General features: G+C 43.5%; 1 protein-coding gene across 1 annotated transcript; it reads right to left on the minus strand.

Moving 5' to 3' along the window:
* Positions 1–697: 697 nt before the first annotated feature.
* Positions 698–20,498, minus strand: LOC128049700 (cytochrome P450 2U1). The gene is made up of 5 exons (XM_052642005.1): positions 20,009–20,498; positions 7,789–8,424; positions 5,901–6,062; positions 3,904–4,071; positions 698–3,167 (listed from the first exon to the last, which is right to left on the minus strand). Exons 1-5 carry the CDS (start codon positions 20,496–20,498, stop codon positions 2,992–2,994), a joined length of 1,632 nt encoding a protein of 543 aa, XP_052497965.1. The 3' UTR covers positions 698–2,991.
* Between the last annotated feature and the right edge of the window lie 895 nt (positions 20,499–21,393).

Consider the following 21,393-nt stretch of genomic DNA (forward strand, 5'->3'; position numbering starts at 1 on the left):
TCGGGCTCTTATAAGGACCCTAATCATTCATGAGAGCTCCACTCTCGTGACATAATCACCTCCCAAAGATTCTACTTCCAAATACCATCACACTGGGGGTCAGATTTCAACTAATGAATTCTTGGCAAGGGACACAAACATTCAGTCTATAGCAAAGATTTCTCGGGAAAGGTCACTTTAGATTAGACTTTAGTGGAAGCTGTGCCTGAGGAGGTGACCTCTGAGCTGTAACCTGTAGGAGAAAGACTGGGCCATGGAAAAAGGCTGGCAGTGGGCTCATCTAGAGGAAAAATCCATAGGGTGGGGTATGTTAAAAACTCATCTTCCTGAGCTAAGAAGTGGAACTGAGACAAGCCCTTGATACTTTGCCACCATGGGCTTGTACAGATTCATCCATCCTTCAACTCATGCTGGATTTTGATGTGGGAAATAATAAACGTGGGCTTTAAGACAGCCCTGAGAGTAACTGTAAAAGAGAGCATATTTTAAAAGAATTATCCTCCTGCCTGGAGATCATGCTTATAAGTGGCCATCTCTCTCTTTCTGGAGGTCTGTTCCCTCTTCCACTTCCTAACTTGACATCTGGTAAAAGAGAATTTTGCTTAGCAACTCAAAACCCCCCAAAACCCAGAAGTGACACTTAGTTAAAATTAAAAGTTTAATAAAAACATCAAAAATTATGTTCATGATGAGGACTAAAAGCAGGTATCAGGCAGACTTATAAAACAAAGTAGTATTTTTTTTACACTTCAAGTAAATCATAAAAGTACAAAATCGTAAATCATCAACACATGGGAGGAAAGCACTAACAGTCTTTGCAGTGATTTGCCATTAACAGATGTTTTTAAAGTGCTACAGTTTAAGGCATTATGTTTTAAAGTTTAATAAACATCTTATTTCAACATACTCTCACAGAATAGTTTTTTTTCTCAAATTAGCTGCAAACTGTTCAGGGAATACTGAAAATGTATTTATAAATCGAGGAGTAATAAATTTGCTAATGCAAAGTTAATAGTGCAATTCCAAAGCATATGCAATTCCAAACGAGGAACAAACTGCCCTGCTCACTACGCAGGGTAATCCACACCATCCATCCAAGATCTGCACGACAAACTCTCCACTCACTCACAGTGCCTAGGCGTTTCATTCATTAAGTTTTCTATTTTAATTAACAAAAAATGCTCAAGGCACCTAAAGATTGGCCTGTATTCCATTTACCCATGTTGAAAATGCAGAGGCTGCTATGGGACCTAGTGGAGGAAGTACCAAGAAGTGGCACAGGAAGAACTCTCCTGTTATAAACTGGTAGGTGTGAAACAAACAGTGGTACTTCTTATTAATAACTACAGGAAGTCCTTAGCTTTTCTAAGCTTGAGCTTCATCAGCTACAAAATATCATCCTGTGACTGGACAGTCTGTAAGAATTACATAAATATCCAACCGAAGCATAAAGTATGGTGCCAGAATGAGGAAGGCTCAAAAAGGACAGCTGCTCATGTTATATCACGATTCCTTTTATATACGGAGAATACTGGGAGAATAAAGGAAAGGCCTGGCCACTTCTGGAGCACGTTCTCCATGGACAGGTCTGCTCTCCATTTTCTAGGACTGCTCAGACATTGATCATCCTGGCTTTGTGGCAGCAAAACCCCCATGATTGTAATAACTGAAAACACCCCCCCCCATATTTCCAAACACCTCCTGAAAGAGGGTGTTGCCTTTTTCGAGAACTGCTCTTTCAGAAGGAGCTTATTTATTAAGAAACAATTTAGTTATCTTAATAAGCAAAAGAATGCCTTCCTGTCTTTGCGAGTCTTCAAGGATGAGATATGTTAGGCCTACTGGCAGGAAGGAAGAACAGGAAAGGAATGTTCAGTACAGCTCGAATCCTTCCCTTATAAATCCCAGTATCAAAATTCCTGAGCTCACTCTTCAGGGCTCAAGTTACAAGCTAGAGCTACATCCTTGTGGATAAAGACAGCAGAAAGGAATCCTGCCATGAAGCCACTTCTTCATCCAGGCTTACTGTTCATGTAGTTGAAATAGAAGGCAGACATATACACTCAGACCATATCCATTCCTCAACATACTGAACAAGGGTTCTCTTCATCCTATGTCTACAAAGAGCAAAAACTAAAATCGTAAAAGGGTAATGATACCAAGTCCCCTAAAACGGACATAAGCTCTGTTCCAAGATAAGTTCAGTTCATTGTCTCTCAAGCCCACATCCTTCTCTGATGAAGTATTAAAGTCTGAACACCACTTTCAGGTTGCCATGGGTCTTAAACAGGTAGGTCTTCCTTCTCCCAGATTCGTTCTCCAGAACTTAACAGCATCTTAGTGATGTCAGAAAAGATATGAGGCATTTGACCACCGTTCAAGCCGAGATGAGTGTCTGCAGCAGCTCAGTGGTAAAGAGTCTGCCTGCAATGCAGGAGCCGCAGGAGACCCAGGTTTGATCCGTGGGTCTGGAAGATCCCCTGGAGAAGGGAATGGCGACCCATCCCAGTATTCTCGTCTGGGGAATCGCATGGACACAGGAGCCTGGGGGGCAGTCCATAGGATCACAGAGTTGGAGACAACTGAAGTGGCTTAGCACGCACACACACATGCCAAGATATAAGGCAGGTTTTGTGACCACTACCTTCCATGTGCAAAGACTGAGGCACTGAGAGATGAGATGAAATGCCCACTGGTGGAGCCCACTGGGCATAAAAATCCGTATCGCCTTCTTCCCCATCCACTACTTTGGTCGCAATCCCCCAAGTCACATGCATTATTGAAATGGCTGAAGTTTCCTGCAGAGGAACCACCCCCTCAAAAGGAAAAGTCCCACATGTTCAACCCTCTTTCCAGTCTCTCTCTGCTCTGAGCCCAGCCTAGATTTTCCAGCCTAGAGTTGCCAGATCCACTGTCAATTACAGAAGGAAGGATCTGTTTAGAAGGATGTGTATTTACATTTTCTGCACCATCTTTTCATGGAGATGTTCTTTACCTCTTTGAAATGATTATATTAAATGGATGTGGGGCTAAAGTTAGACCATATTTCCCAGTCAGGATTGGTTTTGAGTCCTTAGGCAAAACAAACGTGAAACTCTGCATCAGGCTCACGAACATCAGGAACAGCTCCATCTTTGCCAGCTGCTCTCCCATACACACTCGCTTCCCTAAAAATAAGACCAGAAAAAAGGGATTACAAGACCACCCCTTTTCCTACCTCAAAAGGGATACATTTATACAAAAACTCTAAATTGAGTGTTTTAAAGGCAGACACAGAGAGGTTTGAAATAAAATTGCCACATATACCCCAGGGTTTCCCACAGTCTATCAGAATTTTTACCAAGTTCACATTTTAGCTAACTCCTACTCCCAAAAATCTATGCTCATCCTAGATAGAAACTGGAGACGGATCCAACAAGGAGGGCTACCTCGTCTCCTCCATACCTACTTTTCTCTTTCCCTGCTCTTACCTGGAAGATTGAAGAGCAGAGACATCACTTGAGAATCTCTGGAGCATTCCTTTTCTATAGAAAGAAGCCTCCCTGCCCTCATTTAGGAACTTAAAAGAGTAACTGCTGAGATCAGAGATCCCACCCTCTCACCCATCGTTCAGGCAGGTTGAAAGCTGCTCTTAACTCTAATAGGTCTCTGGGACTTAAGCAATCACTTGGACAACTCAAAAAGGAAGATTTCTAGTCACATTTAATGATTTAAAATCAACTGCTTTCATTTTTTTAAATATGAAATGAACACAGTGGAAATGCATTATCTAAATTATTTCTCTCATATATTGGCTTGTCAAGAAAGACATATTTTTAAAACAATATCATGAAATAATAAAAGATTCTTCTGGTTCTACTTCTTTCTTAATTATACCATTAAGAAAATAAAAGTTTAACTGACCTATCCCGAAAGGAATAAACGTTTCTTTTTTAATAAGTTGTCCTTGATCATCCAGAAATCGATCAGGGTAGAAATCATTTGGTTTCTCCCAGATGGCTGGGTCTCTGTGTACGGACCATAGGTTGGGTAATATTATTGTGCCTTTAGGAATGGTATACCCTTGGAGCACTAAAACAGAACAAAACCACAGAATCATTCAACATGCTTTTACTAATAGCTCTCAGTAAACATCACTGTTTGAAAAAAAAAAAAAAAGAGCTAGTTATGTATCTAGGTTCTTAACCTGCTGAGAGTAAACTTTCAGGTCCTTTGAGGGCAGGGAAAAGACCTTATTAACTGTTATCGTCTCCACATGATCCCTGCTGCTGCTGCTGCTACTAAGTCGCTTCAGTCGTGTCCGACTCTGTGCAACCCCATAGACAAGAGCCCACCAGGCTCCGCCATCCCTGGGATTCTCCAGGCAAGAACACTGGAGTGGGCTGCCATTTCCTTCTCCAATGCATGAAAGTGAAAAGTCAAAGTGAAGTCGCTCAGTCGTGTCTGACTCTTTGCGGACCCCGTGGACTGCAGCCTACCAGGCTCCTCTGTCCATGGGATTTTCCAGGCAAGAGTACTGGAGTGGGGTGCCATTGCCTTCTCCGCCACATGATCCCTAGACCCAGCCTAAGACAGAGCACAGGAGCTGCTCTGATGCATATTGAGCTAATAAATTCAATCAAACCATTAAAAATTATAACTAACAGAAACATTAAAATAGAAATCATGTGGCATGTCAAGTAAACTGTCCCCAAAAATTATAAATTCCTCCCTGGTGGCTCAGTGGTAAAGAAGCCACCTGCCAATGCACGAGACACAGGTTCGATCCCTGGGTTGGGAAAATCCCCTGAAAGAGGGCATGGCAACCCACTCCTGTATTCTTGACTGGAGAATCCCATGGACAGAGGAGCCTGGCAGCCACGCTCCATGGGTTCACAAACAGTCGGACATAACAACTAAACTCAGATGGTAAAGAATCTGCCTGCAATGCAGGACACCTGTGTTTGATCCCTGGGTCGGGAATATCCCCTGGAGAAGGGAACAGTTACCCACTCCATTCTTGTCTGAAGAATTCCATGGACAGAGGAGCCTAGCAGGCTACAGTCCATGAGGTCGAAAGAGTCGGACATGACTGAGCAACTTTCACTTCACTTCAGACAACAGTAATTCTTATATATAATTTACAGCTCACAGAGTCTTTTATGTCCACACAACAATGCAATGAAGAAGGTAAACCAAAGGGATATAACAGGACGTCAGCACTGGCTCTTACCAGCTGACAAGATTATATGTACTTTAAACAACGCCCCAAAGATGCCGCACATACTCCGTATCTAATTTCCACCAAACTGTTGAGTGATCCAATATCATTTACAAGTGACTGCCTCCTACAATTGTCTTATAAGTAGATAAGCCCATTTCATCACAGGCTGTCTCCAGAGGACAACTCCTGGCTATGAAGGACATTTACAGTCTGAGTGCCTGTACATCACTGTAGGTGAGAGGCTGAAACATGTGCCCTCAGAATCAGGTGGGCTCTTCTAATTCTTTACCATTTGTGCTTCAGTTGCAGAATTGTTAAAAAACGATGCAGGGTAATTCCCAGTTGAACTCGTTAATTCCAAATTTAGGCTAGCTTTTCAGACCTCCAAGAACAGGAGGACAGAGAGGGACCTTTGTTAATTATTGTATCTGCCAATACAGCCACCTTAAAGGGCAGCAGAATTTGCCTGACCAGTGTACATGAGCATGCTTTGAAGGCTAGAGAGCCATTTACCAGACAGGCAGTGCTGGAACGCCAGCCAGCACAGCAAACAGGGACAGTGAGGCTGAAGCATCCCCTGGACATTTGACTATCCATGACCATGCCGACCCCCCACTGCACCCTCACCTCAGGCCCTCCGGGTGAAGGGGCTGGGTTCCCCTCAAGGGCATTCCAAGGAGGAAGGCTCTGGACTTGCCTGTTTTCTCTGAGGTCATGTGAGGGATGGAGAGCGGCACCACGGTGCTCAGCCTCTGCACCTCCATGATGGTGGCTTCTGTGTAGGGCATCCGCGCCTTGTCAGTGAGGGAGGGGGCGCGGTCAGCACCAATGACCCTTGCAATTTCTTCATGAACCTTTTCTAAAAAAAAAAAAAAAAAGGAAAGCAGAATCCAAAGGATAAGCCAGGAGAGACTGCCCTCCCATGTACACTTCCCATCACCACACCCGCACAGCTGGGAAGTCAGCAGTAGAAGCTGACTTAGCCTCCGTGAAGAGAAGCACCAGTCAGATATCCCAGTAGAGGCAGCTGGTCCCAGGGACTCTGTACCAGCCTGGGACTCTTAACGGAGCATGGCAGAGCAGACAGAGGGGCCAAGGGGAAGGTGCACTGGATTCAGGACCAGTCTGAATCACTCTCTCGTATCAACTTTGAACTGGCTCTCTAAGCTTTTACCTGTGACGACGTGTGACAGCTCAACATGACCCCCAGTGACCTCACCTCTTGGTGGTCACATCTTTGTGCCATCCCCTCCCACTTTATACCAAACTGGTCTCTGGGACCGACAGAATAGGGAGAAGTGACGGTATGACAATTCTGAGCTTGGCTAGTTGACCACCACGGCGTCTGTCTGGACCACCCACTCTCGGGTCATTCACTCTGGGAGAAGCTGGCAGCCAAGTCAAGGTCTGAAGGGCAAGGCCCGCCAGCAGTCATGTGGGTGAACCATCTTGCTAGAGGGTCCTAGTCAAGTCTACAGGTATTTGTTGCCCCGACCAACATCTTGATTATAATTTCATAAGAAATCCTATGCAGAACATCCAGATTAAGCTGCTCCAAATTCCTGATCCTCAGAAATTATATGACATAATGAACAGTTGTTCTTTTAAGATGCTAAATTTTGGGATAATTTGCTACTCATCAATAGTTAATGAACACAGGTAGGCAAAATCCCATCTATAGTAGGCAGACAATGATCCCCCAAGATGTCCACAATCCCTTAGAACCTGTGAATATGCTATCTTATATGGTAAAGGGACTTTGATTAAATGAAGGACCTTGAGCTGGGGAGATTATGCTGGATTTTCTCGGTGTGCCCAGACTAATTACATGGGTTTTAAAATTGGAGAACTTTTCCCAGTTGAGTTTAGAGTCAGAGGGAGATGTGACTATGAAAAAATGGCCAGAGAGATACAAGACTGCTGACTTCAAAATGGGAGCAAGGGGGCCACCAGCTGGAAATGGCAAGGAGATGGATTCTCCTCCAGAGTATCCAGCAAGGCACGCAGCCCTGCCAATGTCCTGATGTTAGTTAGCTCACTGAGACAGTGTCAGACTTCTAATGTACAGAACTCTAAGATAACAAATTTGTGTTAAGTCGCTAAGTGTGTGGTTATTTGTTGTAGGAGGAATGGAAAATGAATACACTTCTTCCCCCTGTCCTTCCACTGACATTCACTACCTACTGGTATAGATATGGTGGAACTAGCTCTGTGACCTTGTGAAAATCACAGAACTCTGGGCCTCTGGTCTCATTTTCAAAAAAGATGGATGGGTTCAGATGATTATGATACTCTTCAACTCTAAAAGAGTCCTCTCTAAAGTTCTTTCTTAATCCTAGATTTCACACAGAATCAGACCTGTAGAGATTTAACGCAGATGCATGCAAGCTGTGACCTTAGTGGCACTGTCTAGAATCTTGGAGTTTCACTGTTAACACCTTACCAATTCCCTATGAGATGCAAGCATTTCCATTTTGTTTTCCAGCCTGTTGCTTATTGATAGGAGCCACAGGATCACCAAGATTGTTGATCCTGATTTAAATATCCTGGTTTTGCCATGAATAAAGGAAACATCTGTTTATTACCTTGAATGTCGGGGTGCAGTGACATATACAGGAGGCACCAAAGCAAAGAGTTCGTTGTGGTATCAGTGCCAGCAATGAAGAGATCGCCAATGATATAAAATAAGTAATCTTCATCAAAACCACTACTGCTATTATTTTTCTTCTCCTCCTCCACATGGAGAAGATACATGTCGATGAAGTCCTGAGGGTTCTCTACATCCAAAGACTCTCGATGGTCTTTGATGATTTTTTTAAGGAAAATGGTTAAATCCTTTTCAATCTGTCTTAATTCCTTAAACGGTCCAAAAGGAAGGTAATAGAGCCAGGAGCATACGTTGACCAGGAGGAGCTGGGTGTTCAGACAAATTTCTAATGCTCGTGACATAAAATTAAGCATTTTCTTAAATTCACTATTGGTGTAATCAAAGCGCCGACCAAAGCACAAAGAGCAAATGATGTTAGAGACGGAGTTGTTGACGACGGGGAAAGGGTCGAAAGGGGCTTCTCCGTGCTTTTGCATTTCCTCTTTCACATATTTGAATTCCTCAATAATCTTGGGCTCCAAGCTAAGCTTTCCCAAGCCAAAATGACGAAGAGTTGAATGAGAGAACTTCCTCTGTTGTTTCCAGACTGGACCATAACGTGCAAATACAATCCCTGCAAAAGGAAACCAAGGAAAGAAGGTGAGAGACAGCAAAGCTTGATTTAATACTGAAGAGGACCAACCATGAAGTGGACTTGTATTTCTCAAGCCACTTGTGCAAAGCACATATATGTATAGATAAGGACCACCAGCCAAGAAGAATGACTGGCAAATTTTAGTTATCCAGATAGTGTATGTTTTTAATAACAAAAATCATATCTAATTTCATTAGAAAACTTTGCTAAAAAGCTTATTATAACTCCGGGTGAAATAAGAGAAAACAAGACTTGATTTCTAGAGTTACATGAATTTCAAAATCTTATTTTCTTAAAGTGAACCCAGACTTTGAAAATATCTCAAGCTAGGTACACCCATATTCTAAACATTATGAACAGAAGAAGAAGCACAGTAACAGAGTGCACAGGAGGGCAGGGACAATATCTGAGTTTGCTGCTGCTGCTAAGTCACTTCAGTCATGTCCAACTCTGCGCGACCCCATAGACAGCAGCCCACCAGGCTACCCCGTCCCCGAGATTCTCCAGGCAAGAACACTGGAGTGGGTTGCCATTTCCTTCTCCAATGCATCAAAGTAAAAAGTGAAAGTGAAGTCACTCAGTCATGTCCGACCCTCAAAGACCCCATGGACTGCAGCCCACCAGGCCCCTCTGTCCATGGGATTTTCCAGGCAAGAGTACTGGAGTGGGCTGCCATTGTCTTCTCCGAGTTTGCTCATCATTAAAATCCAAACTTCTGACACAGTGCTACATACAGAGGAGGAGCTTGTTAAATATTAGCTGAATAAATCAGTGACCCAACTGAATTAGAACAGTGCTCATCAAAGCTTGGATCAAAGAACTGGCAAGTAATCTAAAATGTCTGTTGTTGCAAACAGCCCTAATTTAAAAGCATCTGAACTCTAGGACATTCACAACCACATCTTATTTGATTCTCACTTAGGTCATACATCTTTCACCATCCTCTCAGATGTTGTATCAAATTGCTCTCAAATATTCCTTGCTTCCTGTCACTTATTTCATCCTCCTCTTTTCCATGGTGTGCTTTATTGTTTCAGCCAGTTCTCCTCCTTCCTTCCCATTTTTCATCTACTTCATTCCTGCTACCTTCAAGGACATGCTTTATTCACTTAACAAATATTTCTGAATGCCTACTATGTACCAGACACTGGGATGCTGTGAATACAGCTGAGAATGAAATAAAGACCTCTCTCAGTGGTTAAGCCTGTCTATGTAAAATGATTCTCAATAAAAAAACAGCCATATGGTCAAACATTCTGAATGATTTATCAGGTTCATTTTCCTGCATGGAAGCTTCCACACATCTGCTCAAATACGATATTCTTTCTAGGCCTTTTGTTTAGGTGTTTTATGACTTCCATTTGTCATCATCTACAAAATTTTTTTTTGGGGGGGTGCTTCCCAGGTGGTGCTAGTGGTAAAGAACCTGCCTGCCAGTGCAGAAGACATAATGAGACATGGGTTTGATCCCTGGGTCGGGAAGATCCCCTGCAGGAGGGCATGGCAACCCACTCCAATATTCTTGGCTGGAGAATCTCATGGACAGAGGGGCCTGCTGGGCTACAGTCCATGGGGTCAGAAAGAACTGAACACAAATGAAGTGTTGTAGCGCAGTGTAGAAATTTTTTGGACCCTCCTGTGTTGAACCCATTTCCCTGGAATCTATGTCTTTTTCTTCTTTCACTACTGTATTTTGTTGAAGCCTATCCTCTAGTAGTTTCCTGGGAAAGGATCCATCAGAGACAAATTTCTAAAGATTTTCAGCAAATGTATTAACTGTACCTTTCCCCCTCCATCAGAATTTTGAAAAGATTGCTAACAGTACATTGATGTGTCATAAAATTGCACACCTTCAATGTGACTAGGTACCGCCAAACTCCTCTCCACAGTGGAGAAGACCCCAAAAGTGTGCCTACCAGAAGTATATTAATGATCTCTTATCAAATCGTTGCCATCACTTGGCAGTTATCAACATTTTATTTTTGCCAATCATAGGGCTGAAATGTATCTCATCTGATTTTTATTTGCATGTCCCTGATTGTTACAGTGAGCTGGAACAGCTTCTCATATGGCTATTGCCCAAGTTTCCTATTCTGTGATTTGTACTTATAAACTGTGCAATTTTCTTCTTATATATTCTACATGCAAAGCAGATATTGTCTTCCATCATATGAACTGCTTTTTTCATGTTTTCATGCTACTACTTGATAAACAAGTTTTAAATATGAAGGTAGTTGCATTTACCAATCTTTTCTTGGTGGTTTATTCTGTGTATCTTATTTTAAAAATCTTTTCCTACCACAGGTTCATAAATACAACTATTTTCGTGTAAAATTAAAACATTTTGCTTTTTGACATTTAAGTCTCTATAGCCTACCTGGAGTTTATACTTATGTTAGGTATTCCTACTTGTTGTGAAGAAGGAACCCACTTTACCCCCTATTTTGATAATCTGTTATTCAAGCAGCATTAATGGAACAGCTTCTCCTTTCCCCTACTGATCTACATCACTTCCTCTGTCCCACATTTGCTGTATACAGGCAGCTCCATTTACAGGTTTTCTAGTCTGTTTTATTGTATATTGTTGCTGTTGTTTAGTTGCTAAGTTGTGTCCAACTCTTTGGGACCCCATGGACTGTAGCCCGCTAGGCTTCTCTGTCCATGGGATTCCCCAGGCAAGAATACTGGAGTGGATTGCCATTTCCTTCTCTAGGGGATCTTCCCAACCCAGTGGTCAAACCCACATTTCCTGCATGCAGGATTCTTTTAACACTGAGCCACCAGGGAAGCCCACTAATTTTCAGACCTTTATCCTAATAAAGGATAGTGAAGGCTCTAAAAGGGTTTCCCAGGTGGCGCAGTGTAAAGAATCTGCATGCCAATGCAGGAGACACTCCTGGGTTGGGAAGATCCCCTGGAGAGGGGAATGGCTACCCACTCCAGTATTCTTGCCTGGAGAATCCCGTGGACAGAGGAGCCTTGGGCTACAGTCCACGGTGTTGCAAGGAGTCCGACACTATTGAGAGACTAACACTTTCGCTTTTCAAGGCTCTACAGTTGCCTTTGAGATCCACCCTAGCTGCAGTCCACAGTATTGTTTGCATGTCTCTTCAATGCATTTGAAGTATAAAGTTCTTCTGTTATGATTCTCTTTTGCCACCTAGGTTAACTGGCTTATGCTGATTTTTTACATCGATGAGGCTAGCTTTTTAGTCTAGAATGTGATCAATTCTAATTAACCTCCAAATAAAGTAGGGAAGAATTTTTATATAAGCAATTATTAGGTATAAGGTCCTCTTTTTTTGAAATTAAAAAAAAAAACTTTTAATTTTATATTGGAGTATAGCCAATTAACAATGTTGTGATAATTTTAGGTGAACAGCCAAAGGGACTCAGCCATACATATACATGTATCCAATACAATTGAAATTTAGCATTGTAAAATTGTCATTTTGAAACTAAAGAAGAAACGGAAAAGACAGTGATTTTTGCATATTGTTACATGACCTTATTAAATCTTTTTTTCACATGAAGGACCAGAGCACTAAAAACTGATCCACTGCGGGTGATAAATACACTAAGCCTGCCACTGTAAAGTCCTTGCCAGCAAAGAAAGCCAGATAACTGTTAGACTCAAATCTTCTTTATCCTTAACAAATTTTTATCTGCCTGATCTCTCAACTATTCAAATACTTATGTTAAAATATTTTGCTCTAACAGTACTTGTCAATTTCTTTTTGCAATTATGTTTTTGTTATGTGTATATATGTATATATATAATATTTTAAGAATTAAAATATATAATTAAAATACACAAAAATTTTATATATCTCTGTATCTATGTTGTATATGCCAGACAACATTGTCAGCTACATTCAAATTTAGAAATATTTTATCTTCCTGGTTAAAAAAAAAGGGTTCCTTTTAACACCATGTAATGCCTTCCTTATTCTTTGTTTCTTTGGTTTGGGGGCTGTGCTGGGTCTTCGTTGCTGCGCTCCGGCTGTCTCTAGTTGCGGCAAGTGGGGGCTACTCTGCAGTTGCAGTGCACAGGCTCCTCACTGTGGCAGATTTTCATCTTGCAAGGCACAAGGTCATATCCCTCTGCCCTCACTCCTCTCCCTACTTCAAATCACTGGCTGACCAAGAGGTCACTAAAATCCAAAGTTCTTCAAGAGCATCTATTTTCTATTTTCTGCCGGGAGGGTGGTGGTGATAAGGAACTGGTCTAACTGTAGTTTATGCGCACTTCTAGCAAGTGCTGTTTCCAGCTCTCTGGCGCGTCCCTATCTCCTGTGATCACTGGTACTTCGGATTCCTTAGGAAGAATTGTACCACACTCCATTAGTATCTCCCCCTGTAGAAACTTAAGGGCGGTCACCCACCACTCTTTGAAGTCATCTGCCAATCCTGTCTCCATTCTTTGTCTTCAGGTGTTATAGGTACATTTCATCATGGATGGGGTAGGTGCTTCTGTGCAAAGTCCCTCTGGTGTAGTGTGTGATTTTCAAGACAAAGAAGGAATAAAACTTTATGAACTACTGCTGAAACTAGACTCTCTTGTTTACTAAAGCCCCATAAACTATTTTCTAGGGAACCACAGCTTAGTCACACTTCCTGTCTTTAACCATGCCTAAACCTTTCGCTGCCGTCAGCATTCAGAGGCTGCAATACTGGGCTCCCTTCTCTTTCCTTGGAAAGATATGGCCTCTCATTCTAACTTCAGGATTTTATCCTAATGTTAACTACCATCTAATTTAAGATGTCACGTATGACATCTCTGGTCTGTCCTATTTCTCAAGAGACTTTATTCTTTTGTTAGGTCCTCAGTCTGTGTCACCTACTTATCATCTTTCAAACTCTCACCTTTCAACTCATCTTTAAATCCATACATTTGGATTTTAGAAACATTTTATCTAGCAAAATGCCCTCTATTAGTTTTTCCAATATTTATGTAAAGTCCCCTATGTGTCAGCTACTAAGGGCATATGGATTTAAAAGACATAGTCACTGTTCTCAAGATGCTTTGTTTTTTTGAGGAACTGGATAAATCAACAACTCTAATACACTGTTTTATGCTGGACTCTACTGAGGTTGCATAGCATATTGAATGTTGTATGGTGGGTTGCACTAAAGTTGCATAATTGGTATGTATGGTATTGAATGTTGCATTGTTGGACTGTACAGGCTTGAATGCTGTATGTTGGACTATACTGAATGTTCCATTGTTGGGATACATTGTATTAAATGTTGTATGTTGGAGGTTATTGAGGTTTCAATGTAGACAGAGGAAAGAGCATCCTGTCAGCTGAGTGAAAGCAGTGACATCTGAGTGATACTTCATTTGTAAATAAGGATGTATATGAAGGCACATTTTAGAAAAATGAAGAACTTGGGGGAAGTTAAAAAGGGGCTGGATTATCTTCAGGGAAAAATTCAGGTTTAGATAAGGCGGGGAAAAGGAGGGAACTCTCTCAAGAGAGGCTGGTACTTGGGCGTTGGGTATTGACAACAACTTGACAGGTATGACGACTTGCCCAGTAGCTCAAATGGTAAAGAATCTGCCTCAAATGCAGGAGACCTGGGTTTGATCCCTGGGTCAGGAAGATCCCCTGGAGCAGGAAATGGCAACCCACTCCAGTATTCTTACCTGGAGAATTCCAGGGATAGAGGATCCTGGCAGGCTACAGTCCGTGGGGTTGCAAAAGTTGGACACGACTGAGTGACTAACACTTTCACTTTGACAGATATGAAGTGCAAGATCTAAGAGGTGTCCAAAGAGACAGTGTCTGAGAATGCCAGGGATGAGAGGAATGGACAGAATTAATGGCATCAGGGTTTCAAACCTTGTAAATACCATGGTTGGGAAGTCTTAGAGTCTTAGAGTGTTTGGAAGAGGTTCAGGCACATCTTCCAATTGTTGACACCTCCATTCTTTTTTTTTTTTTTTTTTTTTTTTTACATCTGTGGCTCAGAGGTTAAAGCATCTGCCTGCAGTGAGGGAGACCTGGGTTTGATCCCTGGGTCAGGAATATCCCCTGGAGAAGGAAATGGCAACCCACTCCAGTATTCTTGCCTGGGAAATCCCATGGACAGAGGAGCCTGGTGGCCTACAGTCCACAGGATCGCAAAGAGTCTGACACGACTGAGAGACTTCACACTATTCTTATGTATACAATGGTTGTCTACAAAGACTTCATCTCAAGGGGGGATAGAAAAACACTGAAAAATAAAAACAACCGCACAGCAAAATCAGGACTCCGGTTTGGAAACGACAAAACATACCCTCAATCTAGTTTGGCAAAAAGGCCAAGTAGGCTGTGGATGGAATCAAAAAGCAGAAAGAGCTGGGTGTCACCACATCAGAGAGGACTCAATGTCACAGAACTCCTCTCCGCACCCACTTTCACTTCTTTCTGCCTGCCCGACTTTCTTCTTTCTTACTGTGAACCAGCTTCTCCAAAAATCAGGAGCTACCCTGAGATGCCCATTCTCCCATTTTCACCACTAGAGAGAAAAGCCCTTCTAAAACCTTCTATTCTCTAGTTATAACCTGAAAAATGCTGGAGAAGGTCTCATGTGTTCATTAGTTTTGCCTTGAGGTTTTCAAACTATGCCATTCTGGTAAGTATAGTACTTCTTGGGTAGACTTGGCTCTGACTTAAAAAACTTTTTTTATTTGAAGTAGAGTTGATTTACAATATTATATTAATTTCAGGTATACAAAATTAGTTTCAGGTATACAAGATGATTCTGTATTTTTAAATTATACTCCATTTAACATTATTATAAATATTGGCTATATTCCTGCAATGTACAATATACCCTTGTAGCTTATTTATTTCATACCTAGAAGTTTGTACCTCTTAATCTGACTTTGTAGCTTTATTAACTATTCCTGCTCAGAACAGAATCAGATGGATCAACAGGTTTGATGGGCATAGCTAATGTAGAACATCTTTATGGCCTACCTAGCTGACTATAGCTTTTATGCTTAAAAGCAACATCAACTTGTCTAAGCACAATCATTTGAAAAACTCAAATAAATAACTTTCCTACATGCTAGAACTCGTTGACAATGTGCTAAGTGAACAATTTCCAGCACATGACTGTTCAAGAAACATTCCTTCTCTGCTAGTCTCACCAACTTCAGTAGCAAAATTCTTTAAAGACAATTTCTTGTAAGAAACATTTAATAACACTATTGGTCTCCAGTTCCTAATATCACCTTCTCTTATAGCCTACACATCCTCCTTCTGGACAATGTCACATTTTATAATGTTGCCGTTGGAAACGACACTGAAGGGAGTGAGCAGGGAGTGAGGAATGTCTGGGCACTCCTCAAATCTTGCTGAGTCTCTCAGCCTTTCACTCCTGTGGCCAATCTCCTTCAAGCTGACCATGCCATCCACTTCTAGATCTATGAAGTCAACCCAGAACTCATCTGCTCCTTTGTCCCTTGATGGGCATCTTGAGATAAATTTACCTTCTCCTGTTTTATTCTTCACCTTTGAAACAATTCCATTAAAAGATTCCTTGACTATCTACATTTTCCTGTGCAGATGGCCTATTGTTTATTCCAAGTAAAATCCATAAGCATTTCCCTTGTTACATATGGTTCTTGCTTTACCTTCTCCTGTCAATCACCTTCACTAGCAACAGAAATTTCTTCCAGCACATTTGCCCAACATACATCCACCAGAACACCAGAGCAGCATCGCCTCAGAAGTCCTAGCTGTGTCTTGGGGGAATTAATACTTTTAGGTCAGACACTGAAGCAGCAAATTATCCTGGGCACCCAAGACTTTCCCCATAAGGAGGGATCTAATAAAAAGCTGTGATCCAACTAATACTTAAAAACTGCCTTGTTATATATAACAACTACCTTATATATGTAATAATAACCACCTTATTATATGTAACTACCTTATGTATAATAAGTGCTTTACAATATATTTATGTATAATAACTGCCTTATTATATTACATATAATAATAACTGCCTTATTATATCTAATAGAGCAGTTTTTAAGTATTAGTTGGATCACAGCTTGTTATTAGATCCCTCCTTATTTAGGAAAGTCTTGAGAGCCCGGGATAATTTGGTGCTTCACTGAAAGTATTAATTCCTCCAAGAGGCAGAGCCTATTGTACGAAGGAAGTCAGAAGGAGAAAGACAAACATTGTATATTAATGCATGTGTATGGCACCTGGAAAGATAGTGCTGATGAGCCTGCCTGCAGAACAGCAGCAGAGTCACAGACACAGAGGACCGGCTTGTGGACACGGTGGGGGAGGGGGAGGGGACGCATGGCGAGAGCACACGGAAACACACACGCCACCATCTGCCAAACAGAGTTGGTGGGGATTTGCTGCTGACACACGGAGCTCAGCCCAGGGCTCCGTCAAAGTCTAGAGGGGTGGGACGATGGGGCAGATGGGAGGGAGCTCTAAGGGGGAGAGGACACATGTATACCTGCGACTGATTCACGATGATGTACAGCAGAAACCAGCACAGTATTCTAAAGCAATTATCTTCCAATTAAAAAAGAACTGCCTTATTATGGATTATTGGCCAAACTATACAGCCACCAAGAAGGACCTCAAAGAAGAAAATCCAATTCTTACCTTTAAAAAATCAGGAAGAAAAGACAGGCACGCAACAGAAGTGACAATACAATGTGGTAAGTACAACAATAGGTGCTTGGGTGCATGCATTCATTCATTTCTTGACTACCTATTCTGTGCCAATTAGTGGGGGTACAGTGGTTGAGATGACCTAAGTCTTTACCCTCACAGAGGTCACATTCTGGAGGAAGACGGGGTTGGTAATAGGCTAAATGCTTTCAAAATGTTTAATGAATGAGTTTAGTGAAATATAAATGAGATTAAGTTATGATATTGGACAGTGTCTAAACTAGAAGTGAAAGGTGACATTTGACCTAAGAGATGATAGTCAGCCAAGTAAAAAGTTATTCCAGGTCCAAGGATAACAAAACCCAGTAGCCAGAGGCAGTCACCAACTTGCCAGGAATCAGCTTAGTGTGTCCAGAGCAGACACTGTACTTGTAATGTACAAGCAGAGAGAATAGAAAAAGATAAACTCCAAAAGGCAAACAGACGCCAGATCCTTTAGGGCATATAGGTCAAGAACAGGGTCAGAAGCAATTGGTTTTAGTGGCAGAGTGACATGATTGGTTCTGATTCGTGTTTTTTTTTTAAAGAGATCCCTTTGATTGCCGTATATATGAATGATCGGAGCTGAAGCAAGCAGGCTAGTTAACAGGTTTCTGCAGTAAGAGATGAGAACTGATTGTAGCTTGGATAAGCTGGAGATGGGGAGAAGTGAATGCATACAGCACGTGGATGTATCTGCAGTAGGAACTGACAAGACTTACTGACTGACTGGAAGGGAATGGGATGAGAGTTTAAATGAAAACAGTGGTATCACAGGGAAAAGAGTAGCGCACCTCTGCCTGGGAGGGTAGAGAAATATGTCATAGAACATATCCTCAGAGAGGAGACATTGAAGCAGGTATGAGAAAACAGCGCACAAGTATTGGCGAGGATGTGGAGAACCTGGAGTGTGGGTCACTGCCGGTAGGAATGTAGGTCATTGCCGGTAGGAATGGAAAGTGGCGCAGCTGCTATGGAAAATGGTATGGCAGTTACTCAAAAATTAAACATAGAGTTACCTATGATCAAGCACTTCTGGATTTACACCCAAAAGAACTGATAGCAGCACTCTGAGTGGTTATTTGTAGATACACAGCAGCATTTTTCGCAACAGTCTAAAGACAGAAGTACCCAATAGTCCACCAAGGGGGAATGGATAAACAAAGTGCACTGCAAACGTTAAATGGAACAGCAGTCACTCTTAAAAAGGAAGAAAATTCTCACACATGCCACTAGATGGTTGAACCTTAAAACATGTATGAGGTGAAATATATCAGTCACAAAAGGATAAATACTGCACGATTCCACTTAAATAAATTACCTAGGATGGAAAATAGAATGGTGGTTGCCAGAGGTTAGAGGCTTTAATGTTCAGTGGGTGTTTAGTGTTTGTTTAATGGATGTAAAGTTCCAGTTTTGAAAGATGAAGAGAGTTCTGGAGATAGCGGTGATGGTTTCACAATGTTATTGACTTAATGCCGCTGAACTGTATGCTTAAAAATGATTAAGATGGTAAATTTTATGCTATCTGTACTTCACCACACAAAAAAAAAAAAAGAGAGAGAGAAGAAAAGCAGGCAGAAGTTCTCCAGGTGGCCATGAGATCAGAAGAGAATTCCAGGGAGAAGCAGCAGCCTGTGTGAAGGCGTGGAGAAGGTGAGCTATGGACTACGATGTGTGTAATTTTTCAGTAATACCAAAATTAATATTTTAAACATTAAAATATTAAGATCATCTTTACTATTCATTTAAAATCCTGATGCAAAAAATCTGGCTTAATCCGGGTGTAAAAAGCCTGAATCTCTTTATGCCACATTCCAAGAAGGGGAAGCAGTAGTTCATTTACTTAACGGTTACTGACTCCTACTTCCAGGTGGCACAATGTGAAGTATCTGCCTGCCAATGCAGGAGATGCAAGAGACAAGGTGTTCAACCCCTGGGTCAGGAGATTCTCTGGAGAAGGGAATGGCAACCCACTCCAGTATTCTTATCTGAAAAATTGCATGGACAGAGGAGCCTGGTGGACTATACAGTCCATGGGGTCGCAGAGTCAGACACGACTGAGCACACACACACTACACTACCACACCACTGCGTGCTAGGAAGGACAAGGAATTACTCTGTCCTTCTAGATGTCAGTCTAGTGGTGAAGACACAACTTTTGAGCCCAAGGTTATAAAATTCTGAAGCCTCGGTACTGATTACTGCAGCGAAGGAAAAGTACTTTTGCAATTAAACAGGTTCCAACAAGGGAGCCTAACTTACCCGGAGCAGAAGTGAGGGAAAAAACAAAACTGCCTGCAGGAAAGACATTGAAATTAACACCTGAGTTCAGGACAGGATTGGCACAGATGAAAAAATAGTCTGGGACCCGTGCCGGCCAATACAACAGAGGGAACACTGATAAACAAAGGGCAACTGTGATATCCGACTGCAGCAGATAAGATGTTTACTAACCCTTAAAACTGCCCAACTTAGACTTCCATAAGCAGGAATCAGAGAGGCTCTGAACCTGATGTATTAGGCTTGTCAATTGGCTCCTATCTTATCGGAAAATAATCACATTAAATTCTTGCACTCAGAAGGCCAACGGTGTAAATATCCCTCTCTCTTTTTAACCAGGCCAAAGTTTCTCGTCAGGAACACAGCCTGAAGAGTGAGGCCCTGTTCTGGGAAGGAGTGAATACTCCTGGGGCAGATGGAGCCTATCCCAGCTGGACCGACGGGAGCCAGGAGTGGGAGGCGCGCCTCCCTCCACCTCCGGCTTGCAGGTGTGAGGCGGGCCGGGTGCGCGGCCGCAGGGGCACAGAACCCACAGCCTCTGCGCACCTGCAGCCCCAGCCGCACGTTCACAAGGCCCGTGACCCCCGAGGCGCGGCCCAGCTCACCCTTTCCCTTGGTCATGATGGAGGTGAGCGGCACCCGCGGGCGGTCGCTGAAGACCTCGGCCTGCTGCACCAGCGCCTCCCGCACGCTGTGGAAGTCGTTGAGGACCACCACCAGGTAGTGGCCGATGAAGAAGCTAAAGATGTTGCCGTACACACGGCCCAGGTCGCTCAGGAGCAACTGCACGCCCTGGCCCGAGGCATTCATTCCTCCGTTTCTCGCCCGGCGATACGGCCAGCTCTTCCTTCGGAGAAAAGGCGGCAGCAGCACGAAGCCGAAGTTGCCCACCACGGGCCAGGGCGCGGGCCCGGGGGGGATGCCCCTCTCCGGGAGCCGCGACAGCCAGCTCCAGCCCAGCAGCGCGGCGAGGACGAGCAGCAGCAGCGCGCCGCCCGTGGGGTCCAGCCGCAGCAGCCCCGGGGGCGCGTGCAGGAGGCGCAGAGGCCAGGGCGCGTCCTCGGTGGGGGGCGGGGGAAGCCCGGGGGAGGCCATGGCCTGTGTGCCGGTGCCCGCAGTCCCGGGCTCTTGCCGCAGACCCGACGAGTCTCCCAGACACTGGTGCCGGGCCCCAGGGCCAACTCCCCTTGACGCCTAGGGGCGGGGAGAAGACGCGGATGCCACTCCGGATTGGCTGCGCCCACCGTCTCCGCCTGTCCCTCCAATCAGCGTCGCCCGAGCGGAAACGGGAACGCGCTCGCAACCGCGCCGTTGAGGTCTGCGGACCCGGCTGGGCTCGCGTCCTGAAAGCTGGTTGCTTAAGCCGGGTCGCGCCCGTCCGCTGGGTCGGACTTGGCAGTGACCTACCCCTGAGAAAAAGATGCTCGCGCGTATTTACGCTCTGATTGGTTATCAGACTTCCGGTGTCCATTGTCAGTTGCGTGCTTAAACCGTGCCAGGTCAATAGGCCGTTCATATGACTCAGCCTAAACATTAGCACTTTTACCCTGAGCTGGGAGAGAGGTCCTCGCCCCGTCTCCTGGAGCAAAAGGACAGGATTGCTGCTTTATCTAAGTCGGGATTCGGAGGAAGAAATGACCCTTTCCTCCACCCAGAAACAGCAGGGTGATGGAAATGCAATGTGTAGAATTTGTAGGTGTAGGTGACCAACGCTTCGGAAAGGAGGGGTGGGTAATAGTCGTGAGAGGCTGGGGGAGGGCGGATGATGGAGTAAAGCGCGTAGAACTTGCGGTTCAGTTCAGTTCAGTTCAGTCGCTCAGTCGTGTCCGACTCTTTGCGACCCCATGAACCGCAGCACGCCAGGCCTCGCTGTCCGTCACCAACTCCCGGAGTTCACTAGACGGTGGGAATATCTCTTTTGTGCGGAAAGTGAAAGCTCAGCGTGCGTTTCAGCGCGAGACCTAATCCAGAAATTTGCTTGGCGGGTTTA

This window comes from Budorcas taxicolor, chromosome 6 (genome assembly GCF_023091745.1).
Source record: "Budorcas taxicolor isolate Tak-1 chromosome 6, Takin1.1, whole genome shotgun sequence".
NCBI lineage: Eukaryota > Metazoa > Chordata > Mammalia > Artiodactyla > Bovidae > Budorcas > Budorcas taxicolor.

Bases quoted from the DNA above. Each gene is read 5' to 3' on its own strand.
- LOC128049700 (XM_052642005.1), bottom strand. From the start codon at position 20,498: ATGGCCTCCCCCGGGCTTCCCCCGCCCCCCACCGAGGACGCGCCCTGG. The intron at 8,425-20,008 runs GTGAGCTGGGCC...TTCCTTTTGCAG, and splicing joins CATCATGACCAAGGGAAAGG to GGATTGTATTTGCACGTTAT. The intron at 4,072-5,900 runs GCAAGTCCAGAG...GTTCTGTTTTAG, and splicing joins CATGACCTCAGAGAAAACAG to TGCTCCAAGGGTATACCATT.